This window comes from Pseudorca crassidens, chromosome 12 (assembly GCF_039906515.1).
Source record: "Pseudorca crassidens isolate mPseCra1 chromosome 12, mPseCra1.hap1, whole genome shotgun sequence".
Lineage (NCBI taxonomy): Eukaryota > Metazoa > Chordata > Mammalia > Artiodactyla > Delphinidae > Pseudorca > Pseudorca crassidens.
The window spans coordinates 60,344,306-60,359,616 of record NC_090307.1 but is presented as its reverse complement, the minus strand read 5'-3'; the positions used below and the strand labels follow the sequence as shown (position 1 = coordinate 60,359,616).

General features: G+C 37.7%; 1 protein-coding gene across 9 annotated transcripts in view; it reads right to left on the bottom strand.

The window, feature by feature from the left end:
- ARHGAP28 (Rho GTPase activating protein 28) overlaps positions 1-15,311 on the bottom strand; it is a 192,055-nt gene that overhangs the window by 102,332 nt on the left and 74,412 nt on the right. For 8 of the 9 annotated variants that reach the window (XR_010933132.1, XM_067699665.1, XM_067699666.1 and 5 more), the window contains exons 2-3: positions 8,892-9,094; positions 4,466-4,683 (exon numbers count right to left, since the gene is read on the bottom strand). Coding sequence is in view for 8 of the 9 variants with exons in the window: in XM_067699665.1 (XP_067555766.1) it covers positions 4,466-4,683; positions 8,892-9,094 (421 nt within the window). In the remaining variant the exon portion in view is untranslated. Of the gene's footprint in view, positions 1-4,465; positions 4,684-8,886; positions 9,095-15,311 lie in introns of those variants that run through there. The other variant, XM_067699672.1, reaches the window with a different exon arrangement.

Below are 15,311 nucleotides of genomic sequence, written 5' to 3'. Positions count from 1 at the left end.
TATAAGAGCTCTACCAAAACAAGGGTTAAATATTCTATTCTTTTATGGTTAGAATTTCACTGAAAATTACATTCATTGGATATTTAATTAAATCATAAAATTTTATTTGGGCCCACAGAAATACTCATTTTTTACCTCGCTTGTCCATATTTTCTAAATTTCCATTAAAGACGCTGTATTACTTTTATAATAAGGAAAAAAACACATTTTTTGAAAGGAACCAATACTACTGAAAAATCAACGTAGGAAAATTGGATCAAGATATCACAATGCACATACCACATTCTCCTCCCCCTGCAAATCACTCAAAATGTCAAAGAGATACCTTTCTCAAAGAGTAGATCTAGAAACCACTAAACATTTCCATTAGCAGAACAGAAATTGTTGGATGCTTCTGGAAGATAAAAAGCAAGCAAGAGTGGTTTGATAAGGGTAGAGAAAAACTTCGGCCTGAAAAAAGGTATAAGAGAAAAATGTGTGGACGGTAAATGCTGATCCAGAAAAAGCACATATCCAGAGTGAAAATAAAAACAGCAGGAAGGCATCACCCAATTCAGAAGGCAACAGCTGTTTAGAAGAACAGCAGGCAGCAGCTAAATGTAATTCCAGGATAAAACCCAAGTGTCCCCTTGGTGACAGAGTGACCACCTGCCTTGGGAGTGGTAGTGGCTGTCCTAGTATGGGTGCGGTGGTCCCGGATAGAAAGAATGTTGAATTGCACTTTATTGGGGCCTTCTAAAAGGATATAGACAGGAGTATAAAAAGGAAAGTTGGGTTTGCCTGAAAAGGAAACCAATTATGATTCTGCAGGATCTTGTTACTTTGGCATTGATACCATATTTATTTCTTAAAGTGAAGTGTGACAGTTGACGTTGCCACACTTCACCACTCACACAGGCCCAGACTCCTGTTCTGGGGGAGAGTTTTTGGGAGAAAATGGGTCTACATAACTGCATAAGAAATATATGATCACTACCTATACTAATCAATCAGTCAATCTAGTTCTCCATTAATGAATATAAATCAATATCCAAAGATTAAAGTTAAATGAACAATAGCAATGTAATGATGCCAAAAATAAACAGATGACCCTGAAGGAAAGAGATAATTCAAGGAAAAAAGAGAACCTTGGAATTTAAGGGTTAATTTAGTACCTTCAGAGTGCTGAGAGGCTACTGCGGCTGAGAAACAGGAACAGATCACAAAATAAAGGAAACATTAGGGGAAAGGAGGGGCTTCAGTAAGTTCATAAGAGGACTATTAAAGTTTTAAAAATTAATGAAAGGTAAAAGTGTTAATACAACCAAGGCCAAATTAATGATATAAAAGATGAAGTTGAAGGGACAGCCAAGAATGTAGAGCAAACATACACAAAAACAAAGCTTGGAAAATAGGACATTTAAGAGATATTGAGATTCAATCCAAACAATGAAACAATCATCTAACAACAATCATCTAATATCCAGAAGGAGACAGTGAGAAAATGAAGGGAATAAATACTTGTTTTAAACATTAGAAGAAAATATGCAGAATGAACAAGATGAAGAATGAAAGAGCTCACTTGGTAGTGACCAGGATGAATTTTTTTAAAAAGGAAAACTGCTAAAATTTCAAGGTTCCAACAATAAAAAGTGAAATTCACAAAGCTTCCACATTTGTATATAAAGGAATGAAGTTGACGTAGATATTGTGCTTCCCCACAGCAATGGTGCGTGAGAGAAGATAACGGACAAATATTTTCAAAATTCTGAAGAAAAATGATTTTGAACCTGGGATTCTATATGCAAAAAATTAAGAAAAAAACATTTATTTTTAAAATTATTTATATCTTCATTTGGTGAGTATAGTGGGTCAGATTCATAATTCTAAGATTAATGCAAAATTACCTAATGCAACTTGTAATGTTAAAACTTCAAGAAAATGGAATGGAAACTTTATGTAATTGTTCTATTAATGTAGGTAAATGATGACAAAGACAGAAATAAAGAATAGAAGAGAATAAGGAAGGGAGAGTGGGGAAAAGAAGAAGGAGGAGGAGGGAGGAACTGGTATTCATGACGTCAAATTCAAATCGGAAACTTAAAAGTTTAACTTAACTTAAAAGTTTAGGTACATTTCTAAGAACCTCCAAGTCTATTTACCTGCAGAAGCAGATGCTGAAGTTTTTAGGAAAAATTAATCTTGTGGGAATGTTTATTAGGACTTACACATTGTAAATATATCATATTTTTAAAAGGCTGCCTTTATATAGCTTTTTACATTTTTGACAAAGAACAATGTGAATTTTTCAGCAGCATAATACAATGCCAGGCTTTCCCTGACTTCCAGGTGCCCCACTTCTCAGGACAGCACAAGACCTCTACTCCCTGGAATATATGGTCATTCTTTTACCTGTGACCACTTCCCCTGCCTCATTCCCCATTCTCTCTAGAACTGGGGCTTCCGCAGCAAGACTGGGGGGGTATGTGGGAGAAGAGGAAGGCAGACTGGAGGAAGAGCCCCCGGGGCTACTCCCCTTCCCCACCAAGAATGCGGCCCTCTCTCTGCCTTTGCTGGAGTTAAACACCAAACAGTTTATTGCACTTACATGTTACGGAAAAGTAAGACTCTTCATTTCATTTTATACTTAAGCCCTAATGTGTTAAGTGCCCACCTTACAATTCCCTTCGGGGTCCAAGTGAAAGAAATGGGAGAAGCACTGCTTCTATGTGACTATAGCGCAATGTTTTGGGAAACCTAGAGAGGCTAGTTATGCATTTTCTTGAGTAACTGGAGGATTCAGGAGAAGCTATAGACCCATATTTTGCAGTTTGCTAGGGAAGAGGAAAAATATTAGTCTGAAGTAGCTGGAAACAGAAATGGGGAAAGGACGCATGTAGGCCAAGTTCTCAGGATTCTCTCAAGATGATCTGGGAGATAACTGGAAAATGACCCAGGGAATTTAAACCTGCAGGGTAAACCTTTTCTTTGATAGGCATCTTGTCCAGGACTCATGTGGCTGGAGCCCTAGCCTCAAGCTGTGGGCATCACCTTTACTCAGTTACAGCTTGAGACAATCTCACCTTCCAAGAAGACCCAGGTTTCAACTAGGCTGAAAGTTCAAACAGCGTAGAACTCAAAATGGCTTACCTTGAGTATATATCATTATATACAGCAGAGGATTCTACAACTGTGTTCATTATACTGGCTACAAGCCACATGTGACATTTTAGATTCTAATCAATTACAATTAAATACAATTAAAATTTTAGTTCCTTACTTACACTAGCTACGTTTCAAGTGCTAATGCCACATGTGATGGGGGCTTCCATATTGGACAGCACAGACATAGATCATTTCCATCGCCATAGAAAGTTCTAAAGGACAGCGCTCTTCTAGGACATTGTAAACACAAATACAAAGCTTAACTTTGTATATGTGAGCTGCCCTGGCAACACCCCGCTGTGATTAATGTATCTAAGAGAAGATTTGACTTACAGACAACCTAAACTAACTCAAATTAGAGACTGTCTTCAGTTATGCCAGCTACCCAAGATCCTTGAAGTTTTAATTTATGTCACTATTGATATTACAATTAAACAGATGAGAAACCTAAATCAAAGTGATTAACCAACTTGCCCCAGGCAACTTTACCTGTGACTGCAGCAGAATATCAAGTTCCCCTTTTCCTATATATGAATTACCCCAAAGTTCCAAGAATCCTATCCGCATAGAACCTGATATAAGAATTGCACAGAGAATGTATCCAGTAATTATCTGTTGCATCAATGACGCAATTATTTCAATGCAACACTGCAATGATGCAATAAATGGATGAATGAGTGAACTGTAAAGCAGAGCTACCAGTAAAACAACCACAGAAATAGGAGGACGTGACTCAGCCTCAGAAGTAAAACTGTGGCCGTGGAATAGCCAAGGGTACGCTGGCATTTCAACCAGCCATTTCTCAGAAAACATGTGATGCTTCCCTCATGGTTTTTTGAATCATTCTCTGGCCCATTTGATTAATGCTGCATCTTTCACTTTTCATCATTTTAATTTCTTTGAACATAAAGGGTACCCTAACCACTCTCCCATCCCCACCCCCAATTAAAACAAACTACACAGACTTGCACATAATACTTGGGCCCACTTCTCTGGGACTCCTTTGCCTGTCCACAGAGTTTCCATTCAGTGCTGAGGTTTAAGTAAAGGCTCCGTGTATCTCATCCACAAAGACTTGCTCCATTACCAAAGAAGTGATCAACTTCAAAAGAAGGGAATAAATTTTGTGTGCGGGGAGACTGCTGTATGGGGAATAAGAAATAATCACTTAAGTTTCAAATTTGCAAAATTTTGCAGTTTGCTGTCTGCTTTACTTTTCTCTTAAAGCTAGAAGATGATTGACCTTTTCTGATAATTTTTCCACATTCCCCTTCCCTCCCCTCAAGCAAACCAAACCTTTTGAGCCCTGTTCACTACTTACAGGAGATTCGCTGACTCCAAAGATGTCTCTGACATCCCTGATGGATTGCTTGTTCTTTTTTCTCATGGTTTGAGTGTAAGTATTATATCTCTTCTTCACTGCAGCTGCTTGGGTTCGAGTCAAAGTCGAGAGCAAGGCTTTGCCACCCTCCTCTTCATCACCCGAGATCAGGGTTGATAAACCTACATCTTGCAACCACTCTGCTTCAAGTTCTCCTTCTGTAAGATGAAGTTACCAAGAGAAGGTTAGAATACTCTGAGATTGGAAGCCATGCATATCTGTAAGTCTGTACACATCAGCAAGTAATAAATAATCACTAGACAATATATTAAGACCATCCTGGACGTTGAGGACATTATGCCAAATGAAATAAGTCAGACAGAAAGAAAAACACCAAACACCATATGATCTCATTATATGTGGAGTTTAAAAACAAAACAAAGCAAAATGTCCAAGTTCATAAATATAGGGAACGGATTGGTGCTTACCAGAGGCCAGGGGTGGAGGGTGCGCGAAATGGGTAAAGGTGGTCAAAAGGTACAAACTTCCAGTTATAAAATAAAATAAATAAGTCATGGGGATGTCATGTACAGCATGGTAACTATAGTTGATAATGCTCTATTGCATATTTGAAAATTGTTAAGAGAGTAGGATCTTCAAAGTTCTTACCACAAGAAAAAACATTTTGTAACTATGTGTGACGATGGGCATTAACTACACTTATTTTGGTGACTGTTTCACAATGTATTCAAATATCTAATCATTATGTTTATACCTGAAACTAATATAATATTGTATGTAAATTAAACCTCAAAAAACTTTAAAAGACCATTCTTTTTCCCATAGTAATTGTGGGAACGGCCTATAGGAATGAATAAAAGGTCTGTATTGTATTTTTTTAAGTAAGTCAAATTTTTAAAGTATCTTCTAGTAGAGTAAGGTTATTTGGCAGATTTGGGAAGGTAATTTTCCTTACCAGAGAGTTAAATATAAGCCATATCTGAACAGCCAATTTCAAAAAATGATAAAATATTAATATCTAAACTAAAACCATGACAGAAAAAATGTGGTTTAATGGCACACAAAAGAATTTTTTAATCACACAAATTCAGGTTCAAATCCCAACCACCATTTACTAACTGAATGACTTTGGAGAGTTTTAAGTATCTCTAGATCTCGTGTCCTCTTGGCAAAACGGAGGTAATAATCACCAAAGTATTAGGTGGCTATGAGGATTATTTTATCAATGAATTTGTGACAGATGGAAAAAATCTAGAACAGAGTATGTGTTCAATAGATATTCGTTCTCTTACTTTTCTCCTTATTTTGAACATTAGGTAATCTTTCCTTTTCTCAGAAGGCAGCTAAAAAACTTAAAATTCATCATGATGAAGATCAATCACTATTATAAATTAGATGTGCAGAAATACTAAAGAATTCAGAATAACAACATCATGTAACAGAAAATCCACTGTACACACTATAACATTCTGGGAACTATGCTAAACAGGCATTACCTGAATAAGGTTTCTTTCAAAGAGCAGAATTGACTGGTTTGCAAGTACACTATCAAATCATCAGTCCAGAGGCGTTGGACTCTGCTTATGTTATTCTATCACTGGTACATGAACAAAAGCCTTCCCACACGCTTTACAAGAAAATGAGAAAACTTTTTAAACTGAATAATAATGAAAATATGAAATATCAAAATTTGTGGGACGGAGTGAAGTCACAAAGGAAAAAGTAAAACTGTCTCTATTCACAAATGATCTCTTTGTTTATGTAGAAAATTCTAAGAAATCTAGTAGTAGACAACTCCTGGTAAGTCAGTTTAGAAAGGTAATGAAATATAAGGTCAAGTACAAAAATCAATTGTACTGCACACCAGTTGCAAACAATTAAAAAATGAGAGAGGTGAGAGAACAAGAGAGAGACACCCAATTAAAAGAAATAGTCAAAAGATTTCACAAAGCAAGATATATGAATGGACAATAAGCACAGGAAAAAGCGTTTGACATCATTAGTCATCGGTGAAGTATAATTACAACCACAATGAGATACCTCCACACATCCCTAGAATCATTCATGTTAATAAGTCTTAAAACATCAAATGTTGCAAGGATGTGAAGCAGCTAGACTTGTCTGTCAGATACCGCTGGGAGGAGTGTGAAGTGGTACAACTACTTTGGAAAAATGCTGGCAGTTTCTTATGTAATTACACATATTCTATGAAAAATACATATATCCAAGAGAAATAAAAATATATCTCCACCGAAAGACTTCTACAAGATTGTTCACAGCAGCCTTATTCATAATGGCCAAAACTGCAAACAACCATTAACAGTTAAATGTATAGACAAATTATGGCATATTCATACAACAGAATACTGCTGTCATGGGTTGAATTGGGTCCCCAAAAAGATACACTGAAGTTCTAACCACCAATACAGGTGAACGTAACCTTATTTGGAAACAGGGTCTTGGCAGGTATAATTAGGATTTAAGTTGAGGTGAGGTCATACTGGAGTAGAGAGGGCCCTTGATCCGATATAGCTAGTGTCCTTATAAGAAGAGGAGGTGAGACACAGACAACAACACAGGGAGTAGGCTACGTGACTACAGAGGTAGAGAATGGCAAGTGTTGTCTACAAGCCAAGGAACAGCTAGGATTGCTGGCAACACCAGAAGCTAAGAGAAAGACATGGAACAGATTCTTCCCTACCATCTTCAGAGAGAGGAGGGCCCTGCTGACCCCTTGATTTTGGACTTCTAGTCTCCAGAACCACAAGAGAACAGATTTCTGTTGTTTTAAGCCACCTAGTTCTGTGGTACTTTGTTACAGCACCGCTAGGAAACTAATACAAACTATCCCATAATAAAAAGCAATGAAATAGTAATACACCAAATGAATCTCAAAAATATTATGTTCAGTGAAAGAAGCCAAACCCAAAACTATATGCTGCAAAAACATCAGAACCTTGGTTGTCTCTGGCTAGGGACAGCAAGTCACGGGGATGATGAGATTGGGAAAAACCATGAGGAAATTCTGAGTTGACTGAAATGTTATGTTGATTTGTGTGAGGTTACAGGGTTAGTATTTGTCAAACGTCACTGAATTGCACACTTAAGATCTAGGCATATGCTTCAAGGAAAATAATATCAGTCAAATAAATTTTGAACTCCAGTTAGTAGGTATGCTTTTTGTAGAAGTTTATGTTAGCACGCCTGAGAATGTTTTCTGTATACTCTAGGCTTGAGCAAATGAAAAAGTACATTGAGGAACAGGTTTGTCATTATTGGAGAAGGGGGTTATAAATACAGAAAAATGGAAGACAACAAACTTTGTGGTGTTGGATTGGAATTGGAGGTTATCAGTACGAACTTATGATTTTTAATATAGATAGCTAGCTACCTAGTAAGAAAAAAGAAGTGGAGAATAAGAGGTATTTTCCTTTATGTGTCTTTCTGGATCTGAAAAGGCAAAATGTAAGTATGTAAGGAAAAGGAATAAAAATATCCTTCTCTGATGGAGGACAGTTCCCTTGAATGGATTTTCATTAAATCTGTGGTGGGACTTTTTATTTCTAATGCTAAGTGAAATATACTAATTGTGGTACATCTGAACTATTGTTTTTCAGATCTAAGAAGGATAGGCTTGTAGAAAGGGAATAAAGAAAAAAAAGTTTTTTAAAGTTTCAGTTTATCTTGATAGTTGTCTTGAGGTTAATCACTGGCTAATGAAAACATTCTTAGATACTTGCTAAACTACCTTCAGTCTTTCTTATGCATTTACTTGTCCATAGGTAGTACCTGGAGAAGATAACCTATGCTTTTAATCTCAGGTGAGTAATTTTGTACTTTTTGACAATTACAGACAATTATACTTTTTGGGTCCTCAACCTTCTTGTCTAATTTCACTGGAAACTAGTATAATTGACATATCTGACACGGCTCTTATTTGGTGAAGTACTAGATTATCCGTTCTCTAAATACATTAATGCTAGTACATGCTTCATAGCTAAATATTTTTAATCCAGAGTTATGTTGGTAAATTTTTTTTCTGTCTGTCTCTCTCTTTTGGTAATTAATGGTCAAGTATACAAATATAAAAGCCATCAAAATGAGAATACTCAATCTGCTAGATGATTATGAATCAAGTCAACAGACGGGTACAGCATCCCTAAGTGGTGATACGTAAAGGATCAATTTGCATTGTGTTGACAGCCCTCCTTCAGGTCATGTCACCTTACACAGAAGCCACCCTGAGCCAGACCAGCAGATATAAATTGGTGGGAGCAGGCAGCTGATTTGCCAAATTCTACTGGTTCACTTGTTAAACTACTAGTGGAATGATTTCTACCTGCCAACAGAATAAGAGAGCATACAAAGAAAGACAGCACAGGGGAAGACCAATCTAGCACCTCACCATCCAGGGACTTGGCCTCAGCTGGCGTCTGCTCTTCCTGAACTCCCAGGCTGTTCTCTTTGATACTTTCTATTTCCCGCCAGAAATCCTCCATGGAGGCGCTGTCTATGGAGGCTTGAGAGTTGGAGCGGCTGAATGCCGGGGATTGTAAGGATTCATTGGAGAGCATCCTGCTAATTCTTCGGCAGCGAGAAATGGATTTTCTGAGAAAAGAATAGTATCTGTTAACGAAAATCAGTGTCTCATGTTACAAATCACAAAATTAAATTTAGGTGTGATATCAATGGAGAGATGGAGTTAGTGTGAAAGAGAGGGGTTTGAGGGAATAACCTCCAGTCTGCGGTGGCCCCGTCCTTTTCATTCTCTATAATTCATAATGACTTTGTGGCCATGCGGAAATTACCACAAAAATACTTTTTATACCTTTCACACACTCATAAAGTGGGAAGCTGTTCATGTTAGTCAAAACATATATAGTAAAAGTTAGCCCCTGTAAAGTATCTAAGGTGATGTCAGAGAAGAGTGAAAAAAGCTGGCTGCTCACATCCAGTGGGGTGGGTACTATTAAGCAAACAAAATAAGCATTGGCGAGGATGCAGAGAAACTGGAACCCTTGTTCATTGTTGGTGGAAATGTAAAATGGTACAGCCTCTGTGGAAAACAGCATGGCAATCCCTCAAAAACTCTAACAGAACTACTGTGATATCCAGCAATTCCACTGACTCTACGTACAAAAGAACTGAAAGCAGAGTCTTGAAGAGGTACATGTACATCCACGTTCATAACAGTGATTCACGATAGCCACAAGGCAGAAGCAACTTAAACATCCACTGACAGACCAATGGATAAGCAAAATGTGGTCTATTCATACAACGAAATATTATTGAACCTTAAAAAGAAAGGAAATTCTGACACATGCTACAACATGGATGAGCCTTGAGGACATCAGGCTAAGTGAAATAAGCCAGTCACAGAAAAACAAATGCTGTATGATTCCACTTATGTGAGGGACCTAAAGGAGTCAAACGCCTAGAGACAGAAAGTAGAATGGTGGTTGTAAGGGTCTGCGGGGAAGGAGGCATGGCGAGTTATTGTTTAACAGGTAGAGAGTTTCAGTTTTACAAGATGAACGAGTTCTGGAGCTGGAAGGTGGAGTCGGTTGCACAACAGTGTGAATGTGCTTCATGCCACTGAGCTGTAGGCTTAAAGGGGTTAATATGGTCAATTTTATGTCGCACATTGCACCAGAATTTAAAAACAAATATTTTTAAATTTAAAGATACATTTTTTAAAAGTTGGCTGTTGAGAAAATGAGCTAATGAGAGGAAATAATCCATGACATTAAACGGAAAAACTCTGTATTAGGATGGGGAAGTGGGGCACTGACTCAGTTCAGGGAGAACCAGATCACCACCAAGGGAAAGGCCCAAATGCTTAGGGGGGCAGCGAAGCTCCAGGTATCGCCACCCAGCAGGACCACTGCTAGCCTAGCAGACAACAGCTGAACAAGGCACAGAGCAGCTCCATGGGGTGCTTTCCTCGTGGGATTGCTGCGAGGACTAAGTGAGTTAGCACACGTAAAGCATTTAGGACATAAAACATCCAACAGATGTTAGTCTAAAAAACAAGAGACACAGTAGGGGAGACAGATGCCAAAATGCTGGAATTCTGAGAGAGTTTGGAGATTTACATAAAAATAAAATATTTTATGTGAGGTGGTGGATGCATTAACTAACCTTATTGTGGTAATCATTTAGCAATATATACATATATCAAATCTTCAGGTCGTACTCCTGAAATTTACCCCATGTTATATGTCAATTCTATCTCAATAAAGCTGGAAAAATTTTTTAATGTTTGACTCTATGATATATGATTGACAAATATTACACTTCTTCGGAACAGAATGTTTGATTACATACAACACTTCAGTCCTCAACCAGGAAGAATGACTGAATTACTCTATGCAGTATGATCTTCTGTTCTTATTCTTACATGATTTTTTTTTCTTTTTAATTTTCCAGTTGGAGTGTATATGCAACTCCTGTCAAAGAACTCCTCCACACTTGCTTTCTTCTCCTTGGGTCCAGGTGGAATTGAACCAAAAAGTTGAGACTACTTAACCAATGTGTGGTCAGAGCTGTTTTATCCAAAACAAGAAATCCAGATAGAAAGAGCAAGGACATAGTAATGTCCAACCGTGGCATTCTGACTCGCTTAGGACAATTCAATTTTGACATTCAGAGCAGCAGTGGATTACTACCAAACTTAGCCGTGTCCTAGAGCATATGTAAAGCACACTGATATGTATAACAGTACAAAAAGAAAGGGGAATAAGAAAAAAGTTCCATGTGCTCATATGGTCTATACCTCTAGGAATCCTAGATTTCTCAATCATCTTTAGTATAAATTTCTAGAATTTGATCACTGATCCTGAGACTGTACCAGACTGTAAGTAGTTCTAGTTTTGCAGTGAGTTAGCCAACTTATTTTTAAAACTCAGAGCATTTCAGGAAAATATTAGATATCCACTTTTATTTTTTTTATTCTTTGCTGATAAAAATAATTTTATGACGCTTTGATAATTGGGTGATGAGAGTTCTTCACTGAATTCTTTACAGTTTGACAAGACAGACACATTCTAGTGGTTGAAATACATAGGAAATCAACACAGGTCATGAAGGCAGTTACTGCTCACTTTACTATTTTTAGGCTCTTCAGTCTTTTCTCTTTCGAAAACCACTAATGAATTCATAGAATTATAGTATATAAACATCTACTTCTGTGAAACTGTAATCAATTACCACTGCTCACACAGCCTACTGCCCTCCGTGTACCATATTCAGGAAAAAGTATATAGATGCCCAAAACTTTCTCTAGTTCCAGTTTGGGGTTTTTTTTTTAGGTTTATTCTTTGAAAATGAATGTAACTTATAAAAAATTAACAGTCTTAACAGAAGACATGGACTAAGTTTTTAAAAATTATAAGGCGGTATATTATAAGCATAAAAGTTTAAGTAATACACAATTTATAAAGCAGAAGCTGAAGGTTTCTTCCTATCTGTATCATATCATATTGTTCGATAAGCTGCTTTGCTTTCCCCACTCAAAAACATGTCATAGGGCTTCCCTGGTAGCACAGTGGTTGAGAGTCCGCCTAACGATGCAGGGGACACGGGTTCGTGCCCCAGTCCGGGAAGATCCCACATGCCGCGGAGCGGCTGGGCCCATGAGCCATGGCCGCTGAGCTTGTGCGTCCGGAGCCTGTGCTCTGCTCTGCAACGGGAGAGGCCACAACAGTGAGAGGCCCGCATACCGCAAAAAACAAAAACAAAAACAAAAACATGTCATAGGTATCTCTTCCATGCCAATACAGAGATAACACCTCAATGGCTGCATGGAAAAGCACCATTTCTCTTAGAAATTAAGAAAACATGCAGATATACCTAAGCACTGAAAATGTTTGAAAAAGTGAGAAATTTGGGAAATAGTAAGTGAATCTTAGAAGATGAGGGGCATATATATTTAGGGCTAATAATGATCCTTTTAGTTACAGCACGGTTTCTTACTCATGCAAAGGGAATACTGGTAGAATCTCAGAGAAGAGATCTTCATAAACTTCTGCTGGAAACGGGAGGATTGGAGGTGAAATACAGGTCATGAACATCTGCGTAACACACTGGTTTCATCTGAGACAATCCACCCAAAGAATCCTTTAATTGCAATGGTCAACTATTTTTTTTGGCAAGTAAGTCAAACAGCATTTTTGGGATAAGCGCATTTGGAAGAGTTCTCACTTCTTTAGTTAGGGATCCAAATATTTCCCCCTTCACCCCAGGGTAGAGTAGGGACCGTGACCTTCCAGTCTTAAAGTATTACATAATTGTGATGCTTGGGCTCATCCACCACTTTGATGAGCCTCACAGCTTCAAACCTCACCATATTAGGATAAACAGAGCTTCAGCTTCATCAGCTGTTTGTTATTTTTTATTCCAAAACAATACCAGGAAAACACTACATGAAAAACAGAATGCAACTGTTACACAGCATTATATAGCAACTTTTGTTGGGAAAACACCATTAGGTTTGTGGGGTTTTTTTAGCCACACCATGCGGCATGCAGGATCTTAGTTCCCGAGACCAGGGATTGAACCCGGGTCCCCTGCAGTGGAGGCACGGAGTCTTAACCACTGGACCTCCAGGGAAGTTCCAAAACACCATTAGGTTTAAAATTAGATTTAAGTGGATGATAATTACCATAAATTCAAAGTGGCATTAATACAAAAATTTTTTAAAAAGATTTTACTATTCCATTTTCCCCTCCATAACGTTTTTAGAAATACCTTATATTTTAATGATTACTGGAGATGCTACAACTTCAGAACAATGCAAATAACGTATAAGAGTTTAATGCTCCCTCCACCCCTTATTATATTACTATTGTCATACATGTTGCTTCTTCACATGTTTACACCCCACAATGGTTATTATTTTTGTTTCTTTTAAAAAGTCAATAATCTTTTTAAAAATTAAATAAGTAGTCTTTTATGTTTATCCTTTCTGGTGCTCTTCATCCTTCCTGCATGTCCATGTATCCATAACAGATCATTCTAATCGGTTTTGAGAACCTCCTTTGGTATTTCCTCTCTTTTTCTTTAGCATTTCTTGTACTATGGATGTGCTGGCAACAAATCCCCTCATATTTCTTTCTGAATATGTCTTTAATTCACCTTCATCTTTGATGAATATATTTCCTGGGCATAGGACTCTAGGCTGGCAGATTTATTGTTGTTTTTATAATCCTTTTAAAGACAGCATTCCATTGTCTTTTGTATTCTTGATTCTGATGAAAACTCAATTATAACTCTTACTGACATGCTTCTAAATATAATGTTCTTCCTCTCTAACTGCTTTTAATAGATTTTTTCCCCTTATCTTTTGATTTTAGAAGCTTAATTATAAAATGCCTAGATTGTTTTATTTGTATTTATTCTACTTAAGGTTTACTGAGCTTCTTGAATCTGTAGGTAGATGTATTTCATCACCTTTAGGGTAGTCATTCATTTTCTCTTCAAGTATTTCTTCTGTCCAACTCTCTCTCTCCTCTTCTTCTGGAACTCCAATAACACAACCAATATTGTCCCAAATGTCCTTCACGATATGTTTGTTTCCCCTCCAACCCTCACCCCTTGTACTTCAGTTTAGGGAATTTCTACTACCCTGTCTTCAGGTTCACTTTTCTTTTCTTCTATGTGCCCAGTGCTAGTTAAGACCATCCAATGAATGCTTCAATTCTGATACCATGTTTTTTCAAATCAAGAATGTCCTATTAGTTCTTTTTAAAGATTCTATCTCTCTGTTGACATTACTCATCTTTTATCCCTTTTCTCTGTCTTTTTAACATACTTATTATTGTTATTTAAAAGTTCTTGTCTCAGTGCCAACATCTGTGCTGTCAGTGCATCTGCTAATATTGATTAAAAAAAACAGCCAATTGTCTATGGATCATATTTTCCTTTTCTTTTACAAATCTCACAATTTTTTGTTGACTTTGTTTTTAAAAGAACTCTAGAAAACTGGAGTAAATAGTAATTTCCCCAAGAAGGGTAAGCTTTCTGTCTGGTAGTTGAAATGAGGTACAGATCACTTCAACCCATTTAAGGAGCTGAGGTGGGTCTGGGCTGAGTTGCAACTTTGATCAGTTTTAGGTTACCTCTGATTCCAAATGTTTTGAGGGGGTTGATCTGTCCTGTGTGTATTATAGGTCCCTCCCTCAACAGGGCTTTCGGATAAACACCACAGGACTACAGAAATTGCTCTCTACTTTAGAGCCTAGCTGCGAGCCTCCTGTGTTGTTGGGCTCTCAGCAAAATCCCAAGGGGTAGAGTTGTCAGACTTGGAGAACTAGCTCTGCATTTGGGGCTTCGACAGATTCCAACCTTTTGTGCCAGTGCAGGCAGCCCCATGGGTGTCTCCTCTCCCCATACAGTCCTTCTGCCAAGGGAGGTGTGATCTTCTGCCCAGCAGTACACAGACTCAGGGAGAGACACACACTGAAGTGACTGCTGGGCTCTGGCCACCTAGAAAGAGCTCTTCCCTCCCTGGAACTGAGTTCCTTTAGACTTCTTTGTGTCCACAGCTCTCCATTATAAACAGCTTTAAAACATATGATTTTACATGCATCGTCTCTTCTCTAGTTGCAACAGTGAGAAAGATAATCGGCTGCAACCTAGTCTGTGTTCTAACTGGAAATGGAACTCCCACAGAACACTGTATACACATCAGATATTTTTAAAATGCTGCATCTACTAATGAACTGCTTGCTCTGTCTAACCACAAGTTCAATTGTTCTGAGTATATTCCACAGAATATTTCAAAAAAACATACTTCTTGCTATGAAATATTCTGTGGCCTTTATTA